Source organism: Chelonus insularis, unplaced genomic scaffold, assembly GCF_013357705.1.
Source record: "Chelonus insularis isolate UGA/USDA-ARS -01 unplaced genomic scaffold, ASM1335770v1 contig_88_pilon, whole genome shotgun sequence".
Taxonomy (NCBI): Eukaryota; Metazoa; Arthropoda; class Insecta; order Hymenoptera; family Braconidae; genus Chelonus; species Chelonus insularis.
Window position 1 is genome coordinate 4566448 of NW_023276776.1, and position 25322 is coordinate 4591769.

General features: G+C 28.8%; 1 protein-coding gene across 5 annotated transcripts in view; it reads right to left on the reverse strand.

Moving 5' to 3' along the window:
• Nucleotides 1-2888: 2888 nt before the first annotated feature.
• The window catches only part of Ih (hyperpolarization activated cyclic nucleotide gated potassium channel Ih), a 55828-nt gene continuing 33394 nt past the window's right edge, over nucleotides 2889-25322 (reverse strand). The window contains exons 5-16 of one of the 5 annotated variants that reach the window (XM_035091681.1): nucleotides 19985-20148; nucleotides 17998-18134; nucleotides 17591-17734; nucleotides 15739-15813; nucleotides 11652-11759; nucleotides 7576-7725; nucleotides 7275-7493; nucleotides 7059-7205; nucleotides 6666-6783; nucleotides 6038-6326; nucleotides 4907-5042; nucleotides 2889-4593 (exon numbers count right to left, since the gene is read on the reverse strand). In XM_035091681.1, coding sequence (XP_034947572.1) covers nucleotides 4447-4593; nucleotides 4907-5042; nucleotides 6038-6326; nucleotides 6666-6783; nucleotides 7059-7205; nucleotides 7275-7493; nucleotides 7576-7725; nucleotides 11652-11759; nucleotides 15739-15813; nucleotides 17591-17734; nucleotides 17998-18134; nucleotides 19985-20148 — 1834 coding nt within the window. In that variant the 3' untranslated portion in view covers nucleotides 2889-4446. The remainder of the gene's footprint in view (nucleotides 4594-4906; nucleotides 5043-6037; nucleotides 6327-6665; nucleotides 6784-7058; nucleotides 7206-7274; nucleotides 7494-7575; nucleotides 7726-11651; nucleotides 11760-15738; nucleotides 15814-17590; nucleotides 17735-17997; nucleotides 18135-19984; nucleotides 20149-25322) is intronic. The other 4 variants (XM_035091677.1, XM_035091678.1, XM_035091679.1 and 1 more) reach the window with 4 other exon arrangements.

Genomic DNA, 25322 nt, shown 5'->3' on the forward strand with positions numbered 1-25322 from the left:
CTCTTTCTTTTGTCACCCATTATTCGTTACAAGAATTATTTTTCTAAATTTTGTGAATTGCTGATAGTAATAATTTTTTTTTCAGTTTAAAAAGAGTTCGCGCATTATGTGTTTTTTCTATCACATGAACACCTCACTGACAATATGCTGGTGCATGATTTCAACGTTTTTTTATTTCATACTATTTTTTTTTTATAATTTTAATTTTTTTTTTTTGTTTCAATACTTTTAATTACTTTTTTGCATTACCGAGTGCTACTCTACATAAGTGTAATTTTCACGGCGAATTGGAGCGGCGTACCGTGAATCTTATACTTTTTTTTATCAATTTATTTGTCAATCCTATTTATATACAAGTTGTTACCTGTGCGCTAGCGGTATTAAAAAATTACAGTTTCAAAAGAAAAATATGTTTATAATAGTATATTGAGAAAAATAATTTATAAATAATATCTATTATTACTTTATCTCCATTGCTTCTAGAGAAATTATTTATATATTATTTATTTTATATTTCTTTTTACTTATAAATTAATATGATAACAACTTGTTAGTTACAGTGATTGTGCAATCAATATACACGAATGCGCACAGGTATTATTTTGAGTTTGACTATTTTTTTTAGATATAAATTACAGCGGTTAGAAAATGATCGATTCTTTTTCGTAAGGCTAGAGTCCTTCAACTATGTGTTGCTTAAATTTATATTCTTTGATACTTTGTTACTTTACGTTTAATATTTTAATCCACTCTGATTAGTTTCTTTATTAATTTTCAATTAATTTAATCACCGTCCTTATTAATTGAATACATCGCTTTTTTTTTTTAATTTTTCGAGTCATTCTGAGTATTTGAATTTCTAATTTTGATCACCAAATGACAATTAGCGTACTTTATTCAATCAATCATTCATAATTATTATTTACTGTTACTTTGCTTTACGTTACTTCTACAACAGTCGTAGTAATTAGAACTGAATCATTTTTAATTTTATTTAGTTTTTTTTGTATATCTGATATGCGACAATCGACTTGTTACTTACGCATTTTAATCAAGATTCCAAGAAAATCACACCCCCGATAATTTTCGTTCGGCTACCTTAATTAATTACAATTACTTTTCTTCTACCCTGCATCTCGTACTTATTTTTAGAAGGAAATTATTTTAAATTGACTGTTTATGATTTTTTTGTTTGACTCAATTGGATTTGATAATTTATGTTCAAGATGATAAACTCCCCCTTTAAATATTATACTTAAATTTTAATCTTTGATAAGCACATGAACGAGTTTGATTATTAATTTACTAAAAGAAAATCAAAAGAAATAAATTTTCTAGTGGTAATAAAATTTAACATTATAGAGTTTATATTTTTTTTTATTATTAATTTTTTTTTTTTTATTAACTAATGATTGTAAGAATAAAGGGAGAGTTGAACAGTTTAAAAACTAAGTGGACGGGCGGGGTCGTGTATTGCCACTGATGTTTATATATTTAATAGTATTTTTTTTTTCATGACACTTTTGAAACAATCGTTCAATAATAGCCCATACAATCGTTGGAATTAATTTATTATAATAATCTCACTTTGTAAAATCACTTTATTATTTTCATTAATCCGCGATTAATTATGGCTGATTATTCTAGAGTAGTTTTTCAACCTTTTTTTTATGTACAACCTATATAATTTTTTTGTACAATATACATTCGTGTATGATGGTGAATGATTTTTTCATTAAATTTTCTCACAAATTCACGCTGTCTGATATAAGTGTACAATTTTTTGCATATCAATTTTAATTATTAATTATATCTCATGTACAATAACATAGTCACTAAGGCATTCTTGTTATGGCAAGTATTATGCATTGTGTTGCACTATGAAAGGATGTCTTAATGAATTATTACATGACCTAAAAAAAGAATGTGGTAATAGATTTTTATAGTTTTAAAAATGTTTTTTTGTACTTTGTCCTAATTCGACTTGAAACTCATGTTGAAAAAACGCAACATTAATCAACTTTGTACTCAAGCTGGTGTAACTCAGTACAAAGCTTTAACAACCTTTGCGATTGACTCTGACTATTATTTATATTCATATTCAATCGTACAACACCAATGTTATTATTTCTGTAACGTACTTGCCGTTCGAGAATTCGGGGGTGCGGTTAGGTTTCATTTGTATTCATTAAATTGTCCTGCTCGAAAAGAATTGAGAAGCACTTTGTAGTTTTATTAATTATGTTTACGCAAAAAATATCTTCAGTGGAGAATACTTTGCGCCTGTATTCGACTCTTTACGTCACAGGTATTCGTATAAAATTGACGTTGAGTGATATATATTTCTGTTTATAATCATTTTTTTTAGATTTTTCTGCAATTTTTTTTTTTTTTTTAATATTTATACAAGGCGCTCTATTGCGAATTTTTAGGGGAAGAATATAAAAATAGCTTTTACATGGTGTGGTGATGCGCCCGACTGAATATTTCATTGTTTTTTAAGATGACCGAGATTTATTGGTTACTTAAAGAATCATTATTTATATTTTATGAATTTTTGCCAGGAATAATTTTCATAAAATAAAATTCGTATAATTTATATCAGCTATTATTTTTTACTTTTCTTTCTTCTATTAGCAAAGAATTTGGTCTACAATAATTTTTTTTTTTTTAATATAAATATAAATCTATATTTCTGTATTTAGTGTATTACAATTAAATAAAAAAAAATAATATTAGATTCCAGATGGAGGCTCAGTTAAATATAATATTACTAAGATATCTTACAAATATTTCATTAAATAAAAATTCATTTATATATTTAAAAATATTAATTATCTAACTAATTATTTCATTTAAAAAATTTTTTCAATAACTATAATGCATATTAATTTTGTATAAAAAAATTTTTATAAAATTTACCATTAAACATTTTTCCATAAAATTAACGAAATAGAATTATTAACAAAACAAATATATTTTAACCAAATTACTTAACAAAGCACCTCCGTGTATAATGTCATAATATCTGATATCGTCTAACATGTTGATAAAAATGATCATGATATTTAACACTTGTTTAATACTTTTTGTTTTATCGGTTTTTTATACATCAGAATAGCAATAATAATAGCTGTTTCATTAATATATAATATAATTTTCTAATGTTGCATTCCTAACAGAAGCCAAATTGTGCAACATAACGATATATTTTATCTTAATTATTTAAAAAAAATATTTCCGGTCTTAATCGCTTCATTATTCCGTGATGTTTCATACGAATACGCGCGAATTTTTTGTGCGAATCTGAAATACCTATATTACATTGTGTTCACGGTTTTTATTTCTACATTGAATTGAGTTGTTTTATTTACATGTATGCATAGGTACTTAATAATTTAACTGGCGATCAACCGATAAGTCATTGACTTTCCTAAATACTTTATTTCATTAGGCTTTAAAAATTAAATGAGGAAACAATGTCGTTTACGACTCTAGGCACTGTCTACTCGCTAATAACGATTCCATTTAAATAATAACGATAATATAAATAATTATCATAATAATAATACAGGATAGTAATAATATTATTACACGAAGGAAAACGATTTGATAATACAATCAATAAAATATCATCATTATTAACTTTGCATTCTCATCGCTCTGTTTAAAATTTGCGACATTATATAAACTTTTACGGCTTTTATATATACAACTGTTTTTCTGTAATTAATTGTTTCTATAATTTCCTAATAATGCGGTAGTGATAATCATTATTGTAATAATCTATTATTATAACAATTACTATATCATATTTGTGTACTATTTATATTTTATTATAGTACATTGCATTTCATTTATTAATCTAGTAAAAAGATAGCTTCTCTTTCTTAATTGTTTACATACACTTATCAATATTATATTCACTTATCATTTTTTATTCGTAATCCTGACCCAAAGAACTCTCAACAACATAACATAGTCTTTGGGTCATTTTTTTTCACCACTTACTTATCTTGATTTAATGTCTTTACATTGTCAATTGTCATTTAATAGTTCGTGCATATCTCATCGATCGTTGGCCTTAGTGGGACCATTTCATGAAAAATTTACTGATTTAAAGTATTGGAGATGAGTAGAGTCGTTTACGAAGCTCGTAAAATATAGAAAAAGTTTATGATGTTTTCTCTTACTTCTCCAAAAGTTTTTTAATCGAAAAAATGAGCTTTAAAGTAACTTGAACTGGCACGACTATTCTGTTTTCTTCTTTGTATCAAAGTGTAAGCTGAGTGCCAAATTATCTAAATGTAGAGAGCATAATACTCGCAGTTTCTGTTGTGTTAACACATGGCCAGAATTTCTGTAGCATAGAGAAGAATTGAAGTTTATAGACAGACCTACGATTGGCCCTCAAAACCTCTCCTGATGCTAGTAAGACGAGTATCGTCATTGATACGAGTCCTTGTGGAAGGTGTCACTTTTGTGGAAGATTCTGCGGTCCTCTCTTTGTAAATCTTGACTCGCGAAATTATTCTCCGATTTTGGCCTTGGCAATAACCCAGTTGGAAGTGTTCTAAGTTCTAAACTGTGTACCTGTAATTATTATAAACTTAAATATAATTTTCCGAATTTTATCAAAATATTATTAGATTATTACAAAAGTCTTAAACAGCGCTTGAACAACTTTTAATTAACCGGAATATTTGATGATACTTGAATAACTTTTAATCAACTAGAATATTTTATATAAAAATTTCTGATAAAAGACTATCGTTGAAAAAAGAAATTAATTAAAGTAATCAATACATCAAATTAAATTTATTATCGAATAAAATCATGATACTTCTTCTTTCAATCTAATAATTAAATCTCAGTCTCAAGGAATGTAATTTAGTTCAGTAATTACCGATTCTTCACTCGCACTGGCATGCGCCGCTTGCTCAGCGAGTGCATTGACAACAGCATTTATCGTCTTAGATTCACTGCCAAGATCTTCTTCTCGATGTGCCACCAAATTTGGATTTTTGCCGATTTTATTCAACCTGTACAAAGAGGTATAATAAGCGTAGGGAATGTTGCAACAGACACAACCAACGAATTACATTGCAGAACGTTAAAAAAACCCTCACATGACATGTTTTAATTTAGAAATTTATTGCTTTTTTTAATTTCACACATTGATATATTTTTTTCAAACTCATATGAATTCATTAATTGTCTTGTTAGGGTTTTTGATAATGACGGACCGGTGGATCGATAAAAATAAATATTAAAAATACCACTTCACCACACTTAAGCATGATCCTAGGTATATTTGTGCAAACGATTTATTTATTTAATTGTAAAATTTATCTTAAAAAAAAAATTGCTAAAATAAATAGGTTACTGTGTAATTTAAATTGCACATATATACCATAAAACCGACCGGACCAAGAGAGATAATTGTAAAATTTAATACAGGCAATAAAAATATTTATAATATAATATTAAGATTAAGGTTATTTATATAATATATAGAATAAAAGACATTTATAATCAGCAGCTCTTGCTGGCAGTTGTGGCAAAAGCTCAGCGCTTAGCGTGACAAAGTTGCAGGCATATTTAGAGCATATTTATTCATAAATAGTTATTAAATATAATCAGTAGACAAACTCACATCCATATCTGTCAATTGACGTAATATATAAAAAAAAATTTTTTATACTTATAATGAATATTATTATTTTTTTTTTGGGATTTGAGTTTCGTCCCTCTTGGTATAAACACCAAGTCTGTGTCCCTTTAAAATGATCAATCAGACTTGGCCTTAATTACCCGGTGGCAAATACAATGATACTCGCAAACTTTCTTTTTAAGTTATAAAATATCATCAATTAAAGATATATATTTAGAAATACTTAAATTGAAGAAGAAAGCGCGAGTTGTAAGCAAAAGCAAAGTCGACACACCCACTTGGAATAAAAGAAGATTTATGACGGGAAAGGGACGATGGTGATCGACATCTATTAGCACACCAACTCGATAAAACAATCCTAACCAAAGTTTATACCTCTCGGCGGCAACGCTTTCCATAGTTCTACGCATAAGCGGATATTGGTCCAGGACTGCGTTAAAATGGTCCACTGAGAGGCTGAAAAGATTGCAGTATGTTTCAGCTCTGACTGAAGCAACACGTCTTGCATTTGTCAGTAAACAAATTTCTCCAAAATACGATCCGTCTGATAAAGAAGTTGCTACTTCACCATTGGCCATTACAATGTCAACTATTCCTTCCTGAATAAAATACATCTTGGAGCCTATCGTTCCTTCTTTTATAATGATGTCACCTGGAATAAATTGCATTTTTTATTATCATCTTTTTTTATATTTTTCTTATCCTAACAGTCAAACGAGTCCGTTTTTATCGCAACACAACTAATGTGGGTCATGGTGACCTTAAACAATCTGAGCTATTATATTATAAAGTTTTTTGATAGTCACTGACATTTATGATAGAAATATATATATATATATATATATATATGAATTAAAATATTATGACTAAATAGTATTGAAAAAAAAGGATTGAAAACAAAAAATCTTATTTTTCATTTATGCTCTTGACCCGCATTGGTTGTTGAACGTTTACTTATCTCTTTACTATTGAATGAAAATAAACATGATACCTGGTTGGAAGACTTCATATCTCAGTTTTGTGACTACGTCAGAGACAAAATTTGAATCTGCATTAGCAAAAAAGGGTACTGAGGCTACCAGAGATCTGCAGTTGTAATTTATCACATCCTATGAACCAGAATAAAATATAGTTATAAATAACAGCAATATTTTGTGAATGTTGTAACAGATTATTGTGAAAAATTTGCATCATAGCTAAAGTTTAACACATATTTTATTGGCAGTTTACATTTTTTTATTTCATTCATTTTTTTTTTTTCATTTTTAACGATGTTCTAATTATCTTTTTTTTTTATCAACTATTCAGTTGTCATTACAATTCATGTATTTGCAGACAACTGACATTTTTACTTGATGTGAAAATGTAATAAAGAATTGGCTACCTCTCTGAGTTTTTCTGAAAGTTCTCCCAGAATGAGTTCCTCGTCGAAGAATTTGCCTTGGTAGCGATGCTCGAAGTACTCCGTTATTCGCTGACGCATTTCTCGTGGTAGTTTTCGGTACGCCATGTACTCTTCAACTTGCTTGACCTGGACATTTCAAAAATACCAACATCAGCAAGTGTATTTGGGACGGAAATATCGATATGCTTACGATACCTTCTCACGATATTGCCTTCTTGAAGAGTCAAGTGACTGGATGAGATTTGTAGCATGACCAAGGAAAAGTGCATAACACGTAGCACCACTGATCATACTGAGCATCGTGAGCCACATATCGGTCAACGACTGCGGTGGAAACCTGCCATATCCTATACATAACATATGGGACATTGCTTTGAACAAAGCCCACGAATATTGCTCCAACCAGAATGAGTTCTGTAAGTAGATTTTTTTATTAATATTTTTAAAGATTTTTTTGTTTAATTGAATTTTTTTTTAAGAATGAAAAAAAAATTACCTGCAGTTCATTAATTGCTACCCAAGAATTACTAGGGAATCCTTGAAGCATAGGAACAAGGAATTGAAGACAACCACTCCAGTGGCCGATCAATAGCATCATACAGATTAGATTGAATATTCGCATGAACACCGACGCCATATTCAGGAACTGCCAACAACAAAAATTAGCTTTATTTTCTTTCATTAGCAACAATTTTAGTGGGTTATCTAGTTAATATTTCTCAAATCCGGTTAATATAATAATTTTTAAACTCATTCGTCTATTGTAATATTTGGGGTACTTTTAAAAGCATCTCTGGCAGTTGTGTACAGCAAATAAGCGGGGAAAACAATAAAATAAAAATTATAGAACAGGGTGTATTATAGTCGAACGAGATGTCTTATGTTCTCATTCATATTTTTCTACTGTTAGCTAATTCAATAACATTGTATAAAATAAACTTTTGAAAAATTGGGTACTGCATAAATTAAAAGGCTAACATGTACATTAAGCACAAAGAACAACGGTTCCAAGCCTTGTAAACTTAAAGTTTTAATTAATTGATGAATTTTTCATGATCATTGTCAAATTATAATAAAAATAAATTATTTTGATAATATTAAATAAAATCATGGTTTATAAAAGTACTAGTTATGTTATATGATATAAAGTAAATGATAAAACATAATACATTGATAATTAAATTGTTAACTGAAATACATGAAATATTGTATGTATATAACTATACAATACTTTCAACAGTCATACGAAAAATCAATCTCTGACGATGGGCGTTATGAAATTCTCGAATGCGGGCCACCCTTGTGCGCCGGTGCAAATTCTTGCAATTGTAAATGGAATAGATTGAACATTGATATTTGAACTGCACGCTTTACTCTATCATACTTCTCGAAGAAGAAGCCTTGTAGAAGAAATACACAATTCAAGTGGAGAAGATTGATTGATCGTTGAGGGATAAAAAAATCAAAAGATTTCAAATCAAAAAAGAAATGCTGTTCAATTCTTTTTTAGAGTACATTAAAGACAGAAAATTAGTCAAACAAAAAAATACAACACAAAAGTGCACTTATTTTACAATCGCTAACAAAAAAATTGCCAGATATTTAAATAAATAATAATGATGATAATGATAATAAAAATGAATAATCTAATAAATATTCAGGGTTAAAAATGGCTTCAGCTCACACAGCTTCTTTTGAAAGTAACTTTAAAATAGGGAATTTAAAAAAAAAGATATATTCAACTGATGACACGTGAATTAATTGAAAATGCGTTTGTGTCCATCTGATTGATGATGTCAGTGGAGTATTTGAAGATGGTACACTAGTATGGCATAGTTATCTGAAGCATTACGTAGCCATATAGGGTTTAGTAAGGGTTGTATATTTGTTGTTTCATTTAGACATAGTATTTATGGCCAATGTGCCAGTTGGATGGACACATACGCATACAGACATATGATGAGCAAAACGAACAAGCATCACGGACAAGCCGTGAACTGATGTTACGCTTTATATATGACAAACCCGTTTAGCTTGACATTGCAATCCAATATTTGCCACTATAACAAAGAAGGCTTTTGTTTCCTGAGTACTCTAGAGTGGATTAAATCTGATAGATAATTAAATTTTTTGCTGACATGTTGCATTTTCAAGCCTACGGGTTTGACGGTTAATTAATTACAGATAACTATGTATGTATAAGATAAATATATAAATATATCTTTTATTGATGATGGTATGATAAGTCTAGTTGCTAATGATTGGATAATTTAGATAGTCAAATATCTTCAACCTACTACAGGGTCAAGGAATAATTAACTTTTAGTTTAGTAAACTTAGATATAGAGTGGAATCAGTAATGTATATTGTAAATGAATTAACTCACAAACATTTTCAATACATTACCTGATCTAATAATTAATAATTAATATAACACACATTATCATTAAGTAAAAATAAAATTAAATACATATACGCGAGCACGAAGGTGTATGCATAGTATGGAGTTAATTAGAACTTGACTTGATATGTCGAGTTGCAGGTCATAAAAATTATCAATCCAAACGACAAACGATAACAATTAAATATTTTATTTTTTTTTATTGTTAATAATAAATATTATATTTATTATTATCTACGAGACAGTCACAAAGTCGTGTGAGCGAGAGCTTTTTTAATAATGATAAAAGATAAATAATTGTCTAATAATTATAATAATAATAATGACAGTATACTTTGATAATGATAACAGCATTAATTAACTAAAGGACAAACCGCGAATACTTTTAAATAAAATAAATAAAAATATAGATGATATGAATGAGAAAACTGAAAATGGAAGAAAATAAAAAGAATTTTGTATTGAAATATTTTTGAATAATTTGAAATAAAAAAGCACAGCTTAAAGCGTAATATATATATATATATATATATATAAAAATACAAGCACATAATCAGCCAAGGAAGCAAAGATTAACTGACAATGTAGCAGAATTGAACTATGAAATACAAATAATTCACAGCGAATGCGGGCAAAAGATTGATTTATTGACACACACATAGCATACGTTTATTTTCAATAAATAATACAACTTCTAAAGTACTTTTGCTTGGTGAATTTTTCGTCTATCACGAAATGTGCAACACCTTCTTGTGGCATCTTCTAAAGCTCCAATGTATGCTGGTTATAATTTATTACTCGTGAATAAACGGCAAAGCGACAAAGAAGGGACGCCCAATTACGTGCGCTGCATCGAGATATATAAAATATCACACATCGTCTAGCGATCAAAAGCTATGTACTTTTATAAAGTCAATTGTTATTTAAATTTCAAAATATTGTATATAATACATCATCATTATCATTATCACTTGGTAGAGTTTCATACAAATATAAAGTAATTGTGCGAGATAGAGCAGAATTTTAGAATAGATAAAAAGAGAAAGAGATATAAAGAGTAAAAAAAGAAAAAGATATTCGAGAAGAAAGGAATTCAAATTATTCTATTATACTTAGCACATCTCAACAATTTTTTAAGTCTCTGACTCATTCTCTTTTCAGTGAAATATTTTATACAATATCGTGGTCTTGGAGGAAACAATGTAATTACTGTCACTAATAGGATAAATAACTTTTATATTATTTAATATACCAAGATGCTATTATTGTTAATATTTAATTAATACTTTTTATCGCTAGGCAAGTGTGTTGAAAATGGTGTATAAAACTTTTTTATTAGCATAGCCTATCGCTGCGAATAAACGGTTAAGACGAAACAAAACCACTTGTAAATAATAATTAATAATAATAGTAATTAAAATAGTAGTAATAATAATTAAAATATTGACAGAAATAAACAAAAAAACAGTAAGGCGGCGGAATAATAGGATTAAGCGAACGTTTTTAAGTCAAAACCAACGAGCCAATCAGTGTGCAGATCTCCTTTGACATTTTGCGCATTCCTTATTCGACATCAAGATACGAAACATCGATGGATTCGGTGGAATGAGTGCTACTCTACTTATTTAAATTATATTATTATTATTTTTTTTTTCAAGAAAAAATTAACTGTCTGATGGTTTATGATATATCTAACTTTCTATTGTTATTTATAAATAAGAACAATAATTGTTTAAAATGTTTTTTAATATTCATCAAGGCCAATAATTAATTTAAAAATTTATTTTTAGAATAAAAGTTAAATTACATATGAAATAATGAATTATAGTCAAGTTTGGTTTCGTATGAAATGAGAAGTTTGATTATTACTCGAATAACAGTGATATCCTGGGGGATTATAATTTCAGTACCAAGTCTAAATGATATCAAGCAATAATGGATTTCGGAAGGTTTATTTACAAAAGATATAAATAAAATAATAAATGAAAATAATAAAATCCTTAGAGAGCAACATTAACAACAACAACAAGGAGTAGTTTAAAACTCATTGTTGTTTCCACTCCATCGAGTTTCGAAAAATTGATTCAAAATAAATAGGAATTAGCAGTTTATTTAATCGGGACTGCGCAAAGATATGCGAGCTTGCGCGCGCTTTCTTCAGGGCGGGTTACCTTAAAAATAAGGTCGCTTTTGTTGAAACCGGACTTCTTTTTATTCGTATTGTCAGAGCTTAGGCGCCCCCTCCGCTCAGTGCGTTTTTTTTGTAGGTTCTGCAATATCTAGAAACAAAAGAAAGCCGGGACATAGCAAGACATAGTAAGAGAGAAGAGTTAGACCAAGGAAATGTTAGAAATAAACATAATTTGTTTAAGAAAAATTAGAAAAAAGAAATTTAAAAGAGGATTGGAAATATTTTCAACTACTTGATGAGATAATAGAATTACAGTCCAATTTTTTTTCTTTTTATTTTGATTTTTATTAAAACAGTTAAAATGAAATGAGAAGAATTTAAATAATTCGTTAGTAAAAAGTATAGTTGAAAAAAGTTTAGGGCTATAGAGCATTAAAGTAATAATAATGTGGTAGCAGCGAGCCTGAAAAACATTATCGCTCTTTCCATCATTTTCTATAATACTTTCATCCTAATATATAAGTTTATCGATTTTTCATTAATTCTCTTTGAAGTATTATCAAAGATTTAGTGACTATTTATGCTAATTTATCATCAAAAAATACTCTCTCGCTTTTAAAGACTATGTATGTATGTGTGTGCGTAGATTTATCGTACCGATGAAGTCTAGGAGATGTTTCATCGACCGGGTTCGAGGTTTTAAGTTGAATTCAACATAAGTTAAAATTCACCATCGCCAAGTTATAGTAGATAAAGAATCATAGCAATAATTAAATAACGTGAAAAGCCAGAAATATAAATATATACGCAATTATTTTATAATAATAATAACAATAATAATAAAATAGATATAAAGTGATGATTTTTTATCAAGCAATCGCTTAAGCTTTATTCACTCTTTTGAATTTTGTCAAAGAGTGAGCATTTCAAATAACAATTCAATTGCTAAAGTGTATGTATAAAGTATCGGTTTGCTCTCACGTTAAATATATCAGATGTTACTGTCGATATGTAAGAGAATGTGAACAAAATCAATATTGGATGGTGAAAAATATTTAGAAATAAATTTCGGAGTAGAAATATCGAAAACTTCACTGAGAGAAAGTTTCAATTGTAAAAATATTTTTTGTTCTTTGTTTTTTAGATGAATAATTGAAAAATTACTGTTGGAAATTATTTTTTGATGACAATTGTTTGTTTCTGTAGAGAAAATTAGTAAAAAAAAAACAATGTAATTTACGTGTTGAAAGAAACTGTTTTTATTTCAAAAAAAAAAGAAATTAATAAACATAAAAATTACATCTTGTTATGACAATCTTGGTTTGAAAAAACTTTCAGAAGTTACTAGAATGTTTTTAATTACTTACATAAGATAAAAAATTCTCATGAGAAAACTTGTCTTATTATTAGCAGATTTATTTGACACTTCAGTGTTTATTTTTCTTTTTAATCTGAATAAAATATTTTTCTTTATATATAAGGAGTATTTACTAAATAATTATTTCTAGAAAATTGAATGATAAGAAAAACAGATTTTCTTTACTTCAAGTTCTTGAATAACTTCATTTTTTTTTTATTAAAATATTAATTTTCTCATGAATAAAAATTTTATAAGATTGAAAAAATATTCTAATGTTCATTGGAATTCATGAATTAAGTATTTTATGTATGAGTTGATAACTGAATTTATTATGAAAACAATCAATTGATCATATCCTGAAATATTTCAATAAAAAATACTGGCGATTACAAATTGAATTAAAGAATTTAGTAATTAGCTTTCTCTCAGTGTAAGTCCTCACATATCAACATTTTTAGTTTTACTCAGTTCTAGTATCAATCAATTAGAATGTCACTCTTCAGATAATGATGAATGAAAACAAGCGGAAAATGTAATTGGATGATACAAACATCAATGCGTTATAAAAAAAAAATAGTAAAAAATAAATGCCAACCATTTATTATAGATTGAAACACTCAAGTGTAATAATGGAAATTTAGACAGCGATTGAAAGTCGCAAAAACGTACGCCAGTGGCAGTGTATAAATATTTATCGCCAATACTAAAGATAGAGTTAAAAGTCATGATAAACTGTTCTGATTTACAAACCGGAAGTTACGAAATTTTTTTTTACCGTCCATCAAGGTGACGGAAATGCACGAGTGCCGAATCTAATTAACGATATCTCATTTAGTATCACTGAATATCCAGAGTTGTACAAGTAGCTCAATAATGAGCTGCTAATGACATTTTTGTTACGGTTCCACGATGCGAAACACCATTCATGAGGTGGATTTGAATGAGTTATAATTTCCAACTTAAATACAAAAGGTTGGAGAGTGTATATGAGCTGTGCTTAAAGCGTGCGAGAAAAATTTTTATGAGTGGAGAGAGCAGTAACGTGTTGAATTATTATACAGAAAACAGTAGTTACTTTTATAAAAGAAAAAAATTGTCGTGGAGGAAGAATGTAAATAAAAGTAATATTTAAAACAGGATAATCAAAAATATCATGGACTTGTGATCATTTGATTAATCATTATATAGCAATGTTATATTAGTTTGATAGTCAATTAGGAAGACAATAATCAGGCAGGTGAATGACACGAGGCAGCAAGCAGGGTGTGAATATGAATTCGCTTGTATGGAGGAGTGAGTGATAAGACAAATCGATATATCTATACATGTAATATTAAATAAATTATACAATAGGTCATGTTATCTATGGGGGGGAGAGGTATATGTTTATATACAATGCCAATTGCATAGGAAAATCGAACGTCACATAACCATATAATTAACGGGCACATTGTTAAATAAATAACTGAAACAAAAGAAAATTGATTAAATTATCGGGCAAACACATTGGTACACCTAACAACACTCACAAGCAATCCTAAAGTATCAAACCAGTCCGACTGGTTGTTTTTTATTTCTTGCTCATCATTCCCTCTTCGAATATTCTCCATCAATAATTTCTTTATTATTATTTTTCATCACTGATAAATACTCAACTAATTGATGGTCAATATTTTCATCATTTAATGGCTCTTTTCAACTAGAAACATCTGCAAGAAGTTAGTATATTCGAAGAGAGACGTGCACATTGTCTCTAAAGTATGAAACGAGTTTTCTGAACCTCTATCAACGGAAATGTCTAACAAGAAACCGACCAACATGACAGCATGTCATAACACATCGTTCTCAGGACATTGGCAAGAACTCATGTCATTTTCTTGTGTCAGTGCAAAGTGCAAGGGATGATTTTATTTAAGTTAAACTAAATAATAACCATAAAACAGGGTCAATATTCCACCACATTGCATGGACACTTTGCGAGCAATTCAAGTAAAAGAGTAGGAGAAACTACGTGGAAGGAATCCTCGATCGAGAGATGATAAAAAATGACCGAATTTTACGGTCATTTAATATTAATACTAATGAACTTTTAATTTCTTAATAGCCAACTAAGGTAAATGTGCCAATTAGTGACCCAGTCTTCATCAATTGATGACTTAGACCTAGAATTCAAATGTTTTCTACTCTGTTCCATTTATTGATCAGGAATTAGAATTAAATATTAATAATAAATCAGAATAATCTTTTAAACTGTAAATAATTCACTTTCAATTAAAACTTATTTTTCAAGTAATATTAGTTGATACTCTCAATCATATTTGACTTTGATTGGATCATTAATTAGAACAGTTCACTCATTCTAAAGCAGTCTCGATCGTGATTCATATTCGTAAATGGGTAAGTTTATTAATCTAACACAAAATAAAAAATAAAACCAACTCAATGAACAAAAATAACTCAATTGTTTAAATCTTTTCACAATATCGTTACCCAGACTCCGACACGACAAGACTATATGCAACTCTTCTAGAATATATTGACAAACATAAAACTCATAATTCAAAATCCATCAAGTTAATTGATATTAATTTTAAAATGAAAACAGTGTTAATATATTTAACAAACAAACAAAAAGTCCATAGTATACACAATAAATGATATCTAGGCATAATATATACGTAGAAAAAACATTAATTTTTAAGTTAACGAACGCTTCAATCAAGAAAGGGCAATTGGCCTTGGTTTCGGGGTTACTAGGCAGGCACACCTTGCTGGTTCGGTCTGGTTGGGGCGGTGTAGCCCGTCGCTCGTAGTGCCTCTCCGGCTGTTGGTATAGGGGGATCTGCAAACCCATTCGAAATGTGTTCGCAAGGCCCATAATCAACCATCAGAAACTTTCTTAATTTTTTCATTTCTTAAAACAGTTTCATATCATCGACATATGGTTTTAGTCTATTCAATAGTATGTCTGGTACATATGTGCATGTAAGAGATAAAGTTGGAATTTAGATTTTAATGAGCGCGAATTTTTATTTTAATTATGAAATAATTTGTGATGTAAATGATTTCTTGTAACTGAATAGGCAATTTTTTTTCTGTTTTCTTTGATTTAACATCTGATGTTTTGTGTGCTGAAGCAGCAAAATTAGTGTTATTTTTCTTCTATCAGATTCAGTTTTTCCAAGATATCCTTAGTATAATTTAGTTATTGAAATAATGTCATTTGTCTGAATGATTGTAGTAGGATTATGTTGTTTTTAAACTAAAACTGATATATCAAATGATATCACATTTGGAACCAGTTTAATTGAGACGAGGTCTTATGTTTCAGGTAACAATGCTTGTGGTTTGATATCATAAATCACGTACTCAATATCTCTTACTATGACAATTAAATAATTAGACAGTTGTACACACATATAAAAAAGATTACTGAGATTCCAGTCTTACTGATAAATGTTATTTTCAACAGCAGAATGTATTTTTTAGACTTTAAATAATATTAAATATTTTTAAAACTTATGGTTAAAAAAAATAAATGAAAAGTGATATATATTTTTTATTTCGAGCCTACAACCAACGCGTGTTTCTCTCATCTCTGACCTTTGGCTTTTATTTTTTAGGGACTCTATTAATCAAGATGATCGATCGTTGTGCACTCCTTGACCAAACTCGTACTATCGATCAACGCTTGATTCTCTAAACTTTCATAATCTGCACGTCTGGCTGTTATATACTGAAGTCAAGTGAGAAAAATTAATGACAGAATTGTTGTCAGCGTGTAAATAAATGGAATATTTGAATAAAAAGTAAAAAAAAAACTTGATTAAATAATAAAATTTTGTATAAGGTTAATAATATCAACGATGATGTTTCTCGTCCTGCAGGAAGTGACTTCTGATTGGTTGACGAGTGCCTGATTGATTCGTTGGTCTGTACCACGTGAAATGTGGTTGTTGCGCTAACGAGTGATAAAGCGAAGCTAGAGAGACAGAGAGGCAATGACAAAAATAAAAAAAAATTAAATGGTATACCGATTGAGAGCACCGTTTTTTACATGTGTAAATTTTTCATTTCGATTATCGACATTTCAATAACTATATTTTATATGTTTTTATTGATTAACAGTAACTGGGAAATATGTTTTGTTATTCTATTTTAAACCATTAGATATTATTTATAGTCATTTTTATTATTTTTCATTTGTAATCGTAAGTGTGTATATAGTCTAGATAAAGGCCTACTTTCGGTCTATTGAACCTATAGTTTCCTGTTGAACTACTTACTTATTTAACGATTGATCGAGAGAGTTTAGAATTTATAGAGAATTGCTTTGAGCAACAGAAACCTAATTATTTATCGCGCTTTACTGTTGAATTTCATTTTTTTCGTAGTAGAAAGAATAAATTATTTCTCTTTTTTATCTTTCAAATAATAACAAAAAATAATAATATTTAAACAAAAATTGATTTTACAAGGATTTGTTTGTTTATTTTACTTTGATTTCTTTCATCACGGTTTATCTTTTTCTGAATAAAATGAAAAAAATAATTTTGAGTTGAGACATAAATATTAAAATACACAGCAATATATAAATATAATGATAAGTAAACACTTACATAGACCTCTTCCCATTGCGAAACGTATCGCACAAGTCTTGATAATCGCAGCAGTCTTACGAGCGACAGAAGTTTCGCTAATCTGAGAATTCTAAGTGCACGTCCAGCATGTAAAATCTGGAATGACTCGCTAAAATCCTGAAACTAAAAATAAATTGTTTGCGTCAATAACGGAAGGGAAGAAAAATAATAGAATCAAGTAATAAATGGAAAATCCGTTAATCATACTAAGAGGTAAAGAAGAAACGGAATTCAACACTCAAATGAATATTTTTGTAGCTGATATGTAAAGAGAATGAAATCGGAGAGTGGAAGGTGTAAACTCTTGGCTTGATGAGAGAAAGCAAGGAGAAGAGATTCGCGTAGGCAAATGAAAAAAGCAGTATGAAAAACGAAGACTCACTTACTTGATTAAATATGAGAAAAATGTAGTCTAGTGGTATAGAGGAGATGAGGTCAAGAAAGAACCAAGTCCTGAGGTAGTGTTTCGCTATCAATTTCGGGTCCAGTATCACTTGCTCTGCATTGTCTTGCTGCATTATCCCTGGAAAAAAAACCACACCAAATCTTCATTAAAAGTTAACTCCACGTGTAGTTGTTAATAAGAATAATAAATCGACCTCGTGTATTTGTAGAGAAATAAATTTAAATGCAAATCTAAATTATAATAGTTTTTGTCTCTGTATCTGATACGTATATTAAAAAAAATATATTTTACAAAGTATGCTTTTGAATATTTCAATTATAATATATTCACTATTTTACTTGACTACTTTCTGCATGTTATTGATTATATATTAAATTCAATTCAATTTAATCGTTCGAACGTGAAATTTTCTTTTAAAATGTAACCAGAATTGGAATATTTGACAGATGGTCATGCATAAAAAATGTTTCATTTTGAAAATAATGAAAGTTAATAATTGAGTATATTGTAAAATATACAATTGATCATCTACAAAAGCATGAAAGAATATCAATCATTTTTTTAATGCAAAAAAATTTTTTTCATTGACCCAATAACTAGATATTTTAATCAAATTTATTATCTCCATATATTGCATAAAACTTTTTTTTTATCTTCTGTTATTGTTTTTTATAATATAATTTATTTCTTTGATTCGAATGTTGATAAAAAAAAATAAAATAGCAAGAGACAGCAGTGGTTTTAATTTTCTCAGTTAAATCTCATGAGACTCTGAAGCAGCAAAGTCAGAAATAGACATGGAATTTGGTATGTGGTGACTCGAGCGTGGCTGATATTGCTAAGGAGTTCCCTGGGGTGTTGTTCCCAGCCGTAACGGCCGCAAAACTTCTTCATCATTTCATAGATAAAATTACGAGAAGGGATGTACTTTGCTTATAAGAAAAAAGGACCATTATTTTTCTTTTCTTTTTTGAGATTTGTATTTAAGAAATAAAATTGAAATATTTTAACACATTAAGATAAGAAAATCACTGGTATTTAGGAACGATTAACTGGTTAATAAATCTTGAGATAAAGTGAACTGTTGTCTGAATGACAGTAGGAGCAGTGTGTGTCTTCACGACCTAATTTTACTTTGTGTCACTCGAACGCGCATCAAATTAATCTTCAAGTAATAACAAAATGTCAAGAAGCTCACGAGTCTTCCTCAACGGGCAAACAATAGTGTTGTTATATAGTGTCAAGTGTACGTAGACAAGGAGTCTTAATAAAAGCTATACTCTTTCTCCAGTGTATTGGAAGATATTTGTTAATCCACAAGTTAGATTTTTAAATGATTTCAAATAGGACAGGTGGTAATGAAATGTTAAATTTACTGGGTTGTGAATAAATCTTTTGTAATTTTAATGTGGCAGCAGGATTTTGTGAAGTGATTGATCCATTGTTTTCACAATAAATATAGATATTTACTCATGAATTAAAAATTTATCCACCTGATAATTCTCATGTCTATCATATTTTTTGGAGCTTTTTAAATACTTTATATTTAAACCAATAATAATTTTACTCAAAAAAAAGACCTTTTAAATAGCAATAATTGGAGTTCTCTTAAAATATAATTATTTATTTGGATTTTTAATTATTTTTTTAAATTATACTCTGTTTAATTATTTATTTAAAGAATTTAATTTTAAAGAGAAAAAAATCCCTAATGACTATTTTTATTTTTCCAACCACTAAATATCCGTAGGGATCAAATGATCTCCAATAGCCACACTAACCACGGACATGAACAAGATAATTGTTAATTTTCCGCCAATCCCGAGTAAATGAAAGAAAAATGATATCAATTTGAGTAATGTTTGTAATCAATACACGTGAAATAGCAGTGCTAAATTTATATCATGTTAATTGAGTAAAAATGATCTTTCCTGATCATACTATTTATATCTTGCATAAAATATTACCCGTTCTGAAGTTTACGACAATATCTATCAGAAATATCGTATCCGAAAGGCAGTTGAAGGCTATCCATCGGGTGCTTAGATCATCGTTGAAAAAACTAATAGCAACTGGCAGAATTATTAGGTTTGCTACGAGTAACAGCAACATACAAAGGTCCCAATAAAATCTGCAACAAAAATTTATTTTTAATTAATAACTTATAATTCTTATTTATATCAGATAATTCGAATATATAAATGTATATACGTTGATAAATAGTTAAAATCCTACATTAAGATTCATTCGTGATAACTAAGTAGCATTAATTTATAGAAATATCTCTTGGGGTGCTTGATTTTATAGGCAAATAAATAATTCATTTTGCTGATTCATTTAATAATTTATTGGAGAAGGGCATTCTAGCAGTAGAGAATTAAAAAAGAATAATAATAGATGATATATATTTTATTTTTATCTTCAAATTAATTTCTATTAAAAGTATTTCAAGTTCTTCCAATTAAAAATTAAACTTTCTCAAAGTGAATATTTTTTGCTATTGATTGTAATTGAAAAAAAAATATATATATAATATTAAATGAAAAGTTTTTTAAAAAATATCTCAAGAAAATTTTCTTCTCGAGATAATTCAACATTGATTTACTTTATGCTGAGGTCTTACTGCTTCAAGAATAAGCTTATAAAAAGACTTTATTAGATTCTAAAAATAAATATCCCCTCAAGTAATCATATAATTAATTTTTTGATCATGTCTACACAATTATATAATTTAGAAGAAACATTTAAGGGAACAATAGTGAAGTTGGTGTGTATCTGTTCCACATAATCAACATGGTGAAATGATTGCTAGCATTTGGTTAGGAGAGAAACCGAAAGATGGATTTGTGGGAGTGTAATACCCTAATAGGATTATGTTGAGTTCACTCGGTTGAATTTCGACGTGCGCTTTTGGAGCCATATAAAGCAAATCGGTTGAAAAAATTCTAGACATATAAATTTAAAGATGACGTAAAATTAAATGTAGAAATATTTTTTATATATATTTTTGGTTACATTGAAGAAATAATTTAATTCAAGACATCGTCGATTTATTCTAATAATAGCAACATTCATCAACGGTCATTTTTGATCTTGAACTCTAGTAGAATATATTCATTGTTTAGAATTGATTGCAATGTCACATGGAAGAAATGATGGTAGTGGACTGCAAATCATGACAGAAAAGTTGCATACTCTGCGCCTTGGCGTCATTGATTCACAGCAACAGCAGAACCTCATAAGTAGCGTGAAGAGAACAAGACTTGAGGCAAAAGCAAATCATGTACACATATATACATGCTAGACAATAACACCGGGTCGTCTATTGTTTGTTGGAGGATGCTGACATAATCAGGAGTACGGTAGACTCTATTTTATGGACCCCGTGTATAATCTTGTACACACTGATGAGCAGCAACAATTGCCAAGATTATTTGCTTTATTAAAACATTTTATAATTCATAAATAATCAATTATTTAAATATTCATCGTCATATATTTTTATTTTTTATAATTTTTAAAGTAACAGCTATAAATATTTAGTTACATGAAATGTATTTTAAAAGTACAAGACTTTTTTTTTTTAATCGAAATAAATTTTTTTTTTAGTCTGGTTTTCCGTCAGAAAAAACTTTTAACAGCCTCCAATTAATTAAAGTGGATCTTTTCAAGCTTTAAAAAGAAAAAAAATGATTTTCTTCTTCTGTTTCTATTTTTACACTTTTCTCTTTGCACCACATCATGATTTGTAACAAATAACATACATAGAGAAATTTTAATTTTTTATCCACATATTAAATTGCTGAAATATTGCCAGCAATTTGATACGATAAAAATATATTACTTCATCAAAATGAAATCAAAAAAATCTATCACCCTACCAGAAAAAAAATCCGACATTTTCTTCATTCAGCTAAATTGAAAATAAAAAAGATTTAAAAGGTCTAAACTGACGATACTAGATATTTTTAAACTTTAAGAAGAAAAACTCTTCTGATAGCTTAAAATGAAGTTGACTTATGTGAAGGCACGTGGGAGTGAGCAAAAAGTTAGTGAGTTAACGGCGCTTGAAGGTGATAAAGAAATGCAGCAATTCTGGCAGTAGATACATCCTTTTTCTTCACCGCTTGTTCATTCTATCAGGTATAGTGTTCTATTAATGCTGAAGAACAAAAAAGGATAGACCCAAGGGGTCATGGACAACGTTAACCTAAGAATTTGCAGGAACGCCAGAGAATAGAGATGAATTAATTAATTAAGTCATTCTTAATTGCAGCTTCACTTTTGAAATTCATCAAGTGTCGTTGCTGTGTGACCGTGACAAATTTACTAATTGATAATGAACTAAAAGCAACACTTTCTATACTATTACATCATAATACATCTAATATTAAACAACGTTTTTGAATACACTACTTCTTACTTTAACACCAAGACAAGGCTTTTAGCTTTTATCTCACTAATAAGACATTCAATATCAACTCTATGAATCTCTGATTCAAGATGGCCTCTTAATCTTTAACTAATAAAATATTTGCAACACTTCTTGTACTTCAACTTTGGCCATGGCCCACTCTTAAAAATTAACTTGTTCTTTATCACCTTCTAGGAATTGGAACCACCATTATTATTACCATCATGCCTGTAACACCTACGCATTTTCATGATTCATTTATATTATAATGTTCCTCAGATATAGAATTATCTAGGATAGTGAATTCAAACATAAATACCAATATTCGAAATGCATCAAGGACGAGTGAGAATTGACAGGAAATGTAATATCATAAATTGGCCTTCATCAATCTATTTATTCAAACTAGAGGTCCAGTCAATAACTGACATTTAATGGAGCAGCATTTCAGGCAGATTTTCAAAACAAAGATTATTTTAGAGTAATCACATGATGAATGGCTTGTGTACTTTAAACGGTAAATATCAATTATTTAGTCATGAAATCATTGGAGATTGATATAGTCTTCAATTGAAAATGAAATAATAATAATGTGATTAACATAATTATTCAAAAATATTTAAATAATCATCCAACGCTGGTAAGAATAATAAATAATAATTACATAGCAGATTATGTCTCTGTAGTGCTATATATGTCTAAAGCTTCTTAACTTCATCTCTATCAAGCTCTTGGAGTTTCTAGTGGATTATTCCAAACAGAGAACTAGTTCAAAAAACTTGAAACTCTAAATATTAATGACTTTTATACATCAATGTAAGATATTATTCGCAAGTTGCGTACTAGGTATCAAGAAGTAGATAAAGAAATATAAGAATTATTACCAAAGTTGTTCAAAAATGTTCAGTGTAAAATATGTTTTTAATGGTTTTATTATTGATCGTAGATAGTTTTGTCATTTAATAATAATCATCATCATTGAACTTAGTTATTATATTCTCATGACTTATGTGTGAAGCACTTTTAAGTAGTAAAGTATTCTGAGAAATCGATATTGATTAGTATCATTCAATAACTTACACCAACTAACTTTATGATGGTAAGAATTCCGGGAGGGACAAAATCATGATTATGTATAACACAAATCAAGCGCATTATTTTCATCATCTAACAAGTTTGCGTTCATCAGCATAAATACGATGAAATCAGTGTCAGATGTCATATAGGCTTAGGTTTACGTCATATTCTATAGTAGCATTTATATTCCGAAATATGATACACGAATTGTAATTTATATAACGCAAGTAATTAAACAAATTTTTTGATCAAATAACGCCAATAAACCAACTATACATAGAAGACAATGAGTAATAGGGTTTTTTTTAAAACATAAAACTGCGCAATTAGATATGAGTTTAATTAATTCAAGATGAAGTATGTAACTAAATCGTAATCTAAGTATTAATGTACATTAAAGAATGTGATATAAATTTCAATGGTAATACATTACATCATAAATCTCGATCAATTGTATTAATTAATGATCTGAGATATTGTCTTTATTGAAAATTTAATTTTTAATCATTGAAAAAACCCATACACGTCAATCAACATTTATTAATGGATCCATGAATAAATTAGAAATATTTAAAACAAAACTGGTTGAAAGTGATTGGAACTGGGTCTAATTGGCAAAGTCTATCAGATTAATTTGAAAGATTAAAACAAACAGGTTGTTTTGTGATCGACCCACTTTTATGTTAAAGGCTATAATCAATCAAGGTTAAATATTGGACAGAAGGTCAGATTAATATTTTGAACAGTTCATATCACCAATGGCATCAACTCCAAAAAATTGATTAAATACATTCTCAGCTGATCCAAACTGATTTCATTGTATTAAAAAAATCTTTCACGTAATTTTTATTTTCCTCTTTGGACTCTCATGTTTCTCATTCAAGGTGACATGATTATGATCTTCCGGAAAGGGTTCAAGTACCCAGTAGTAACTGATTGTAACTTCTAAACTCAATGGGAAATTATAAATAATTGAACGGTGGCGTGTGTTGCAAAATCGATTTATTTTGGAATATCTACTTCCAACTGGTTTAGATAATCATGTGTAGTAACCACAAATAGACACAAATTGCGAGAATCTCCCTTCGTGTTGGGTAGGTAGATGTCATTACGTAGTTTGCGAATTTAAACAATAAGTTCCTACCGGCCTGGAGCTTGACATCGAACATTAGGGTGCTTATATAATGCTTGAGATTACAGTTGTGCTTTTAAAAAGAGAAAAAAAGGAATATTGTCAAGGTATTGAACAGTGTAGTTAGCAATAGAGAAATGCGTTAATAGCAAAAATAATAAAATTGTATTCAGTGCGGAAATGACACAAAGACTTGATTCAGTTCAACTTAAATACCAGTAGCTAAGCCTTGAAATTTAATGGAGAACAATTTCAACTGTTTCGAGCCAAGTCACGAAAGAAGTGCATGAAAACTTGACAAAAATGCTGACTAAAGTCTAGTAGTAAATTATTAATGTGAGAAATGAAATGTCAAGTCACACTTATCAAGTCTCTTCTTATGCTGCATTCTTGAGATACATTGTAAGAAAAAAGTTGCACGTGCTTTCTTTTCTTTATTTATTTTATTTTTATACCTTGATCTATTTAATAGAAAACACTTGGAAAACTATAAAGTATCGTAGAAGCAGCAACATCTTTTACATCTTCGATTACAAAATCAAAAAATTTGAGTTTAAAAGAAAAAGAAGCAAAGAATAAGAATAGGTAATAATCTAAGCTGTGAATTCAAAACGTTTCAGTTTTCGAGGGTGGATATTAATATACTATATCAGCAGAGCCTATCGACAATGTAATTTTTATA